The following is a 2,149-nucleotide window of genomic DNA, read 5'->3' on the forward strand; positions in this document are numbered from 1 at the left end:
ACAACACCAACCAAAAAGGCGAGCAAGCAAGAACTGGAAGGCAATGAAAAGATCATTGGAACAAGATGAATCAAAAGGTGGCGCGTTTCAATGGGTGTTATAAATGAGTACAATAAGCACATCACAGTGGTTGGTCTGATGAGCAAATTCTTGAGAATGCACATCAATTGTACAAATCTGAAAATAACAACTCAAATTTTCTGCTTGTGGACTGTTGGAGATTGCTAAAGGATGAGCCGAAATGGAATACAATGTACCAACCAAAAGGTGGTAAGAGAACAAAGGTGTAAGATACAGGGGCATTTACTTCTTCTTCCAATGCAGACATCAGTGATGATGAAGTATGTGAAGTGCGCCCTACTGGCCAAAAGGCAGCAAAGAGAAAAGGGAGGGAAAAAAAAGACACACATGCTAGATTTATAGAGATTAGTGAACGGAAAGCATCTGCATTGGAGAAATTGGTGGAGATAAAGGAGGAAGAGGCGACGATAAAGGAGAAAGAGGCAGAAGATAATAGGATGACAAAATACATGGATTAGCTCATCATGGACAAGTCGCATATGACTCCTGAACAAAAGAAAGATCCTGAAAACTTGTGTACTTATATTAAGAATAATATCCTAAAGTTGTAATTGCTATGTATTTTTATCAACCGCATTATTATGTATTTTATTTTATTTAAATAAATTATCCTTTATGTTAACGGCTACATTTTAACGGCTATATTTTAACGGCTACATTTCAACGGCTATATTTTAATGGCTACATTTCAACGACTATATTTAAACGGCTACATTTCAACGGCTATATTTTAACGGCTACATTTTAACGGCTATATTTTAACGGCTACATTTTAACGGCCATCATGTCTATAAATACCAAATTTCAATATTCCTTTTACTCAACTCTCCATTCAATCCTTCATTTTACTCTTTCATTCATCTTTCATTCCCAAATATCATAAACTCTAAGTTCAACAATGGATTCGCCAAATTCTCCGAATCCATACGACAATATGAGTCTAGAGGATATCATAATTGCAGAGTGTACTGACGATCATGATGATCAATATTTCAAAGCGCTCATGGATGGAGGTAGCTCAACAAGACAAGGAAGAAAGAGAGCCCACATTGATAGGGGTCATGTAGAAGGATACCATCGCTTGTTCGATGACTACTTTTCTGATGAACCAGTACATACAGAATATCAATTTCGAAGAAGATTTAGAATGCGTAGACATGTATTCCTACGCATAGTGCAAGCTCTAGAAAATTATTCAGAGTATTTCCATACGAGGTTTGATGCAGTTGGTAGAAGGGGGCTTTCGCCATTACAGAAGTGCACCGCTGCTATGCGAATGTTGGCATATGGAGCGCCTGCCGATTATGTTGATGAGTATGTTCGAATTGGTGAAACTACCGCTATTGAATGTCTAGTCAATTTCGTTCAAGGAGTGAATGATATTTTTGAGACCGAATATTTAAGACGGCCCAATGCTGGGGATGTTCGTCACTTACTTCAAATGGGGGAGGTGCGTGTTTTTCTAGGCATGTTGGGAAGCATTGATTGTATGCACTGGGAATGGAAAAATTGCCCAGTTGCATGGAAAGGTCAATTCACGCGAGGTGATCATGGCATACCAACAATCATGCTCGAAGCAGTTGCGTCACAAGATCTTTGGATATGGCATGCATTTTTTGGTGTTTCAGGATCCAATAATGATCTCAACGTGTTAAATCAACCCCAATATTCACTGATATCTTACAAGGGCAAGCTCTGAGAGTTGAGTTTCCGATAAATGGCACACAAAATAACAAGGGGTATTATCTAGCAGATGGTATCTATCAAGAGTGGGGTACATTTGTTAAAACTATCCCACTGCCTCAAGGAGAGAAAAGAAAATTATTTGCCCAATGCCAAGAAGCGGTACGCAAAGATGTTGAGCGAACATTCAGAGTACTTCAATCTCGTTTTGCTATTGTATGAGAACTAACACGTTTTTGGCAAAGAGATGTTCTCAAAGATATTATGTATGCATGCATCATATTGCACAACATTATTGTCGAGGATGAAAGAGATGCATATGAGAGTTTGTTTGATTTTAATTATGATGACGACCCCGCCAACACCCTAATGGTTGGAGTATTGC

The 2,149-nt window shown here is 38.5% G+C and overlaps 1 protein-coding gene across 1 annotated transcript; it reads left to right on the forward strand.

The window, feature by feature from the left end:
• Window positions 1-979: 979 nt before the first annotated feature.
• LOC133824451 (uncharacterized) lies at window positions 980-1,780 on the forward strand. The gene has a single exon (XM_062257339.1). It carries the CDS (start codon window positions 980-982, stop codon window positions 1,778-1,780), a length of 801 nt encoding a protein of 266 aa, XP_062113323.1.
• The last annotated feature ends 369 nt before the right edge of the window (window positions 1,781-2,149 follow it).

This window comes from Humulus lupulus, chromosome 3 (genome assembly GCF_963169125.1).
Source record: "Humulus lupulus chromosome 3, drHumLupu1.1, whole genome shotgun sequence".
Classification (NCBI taxonomy): Eukaryota; Viridiplantae; Streptophyta; class Magnoliopsida; order Rosales; family Cannabaceae; genus Humulus; species Humulus lupulus.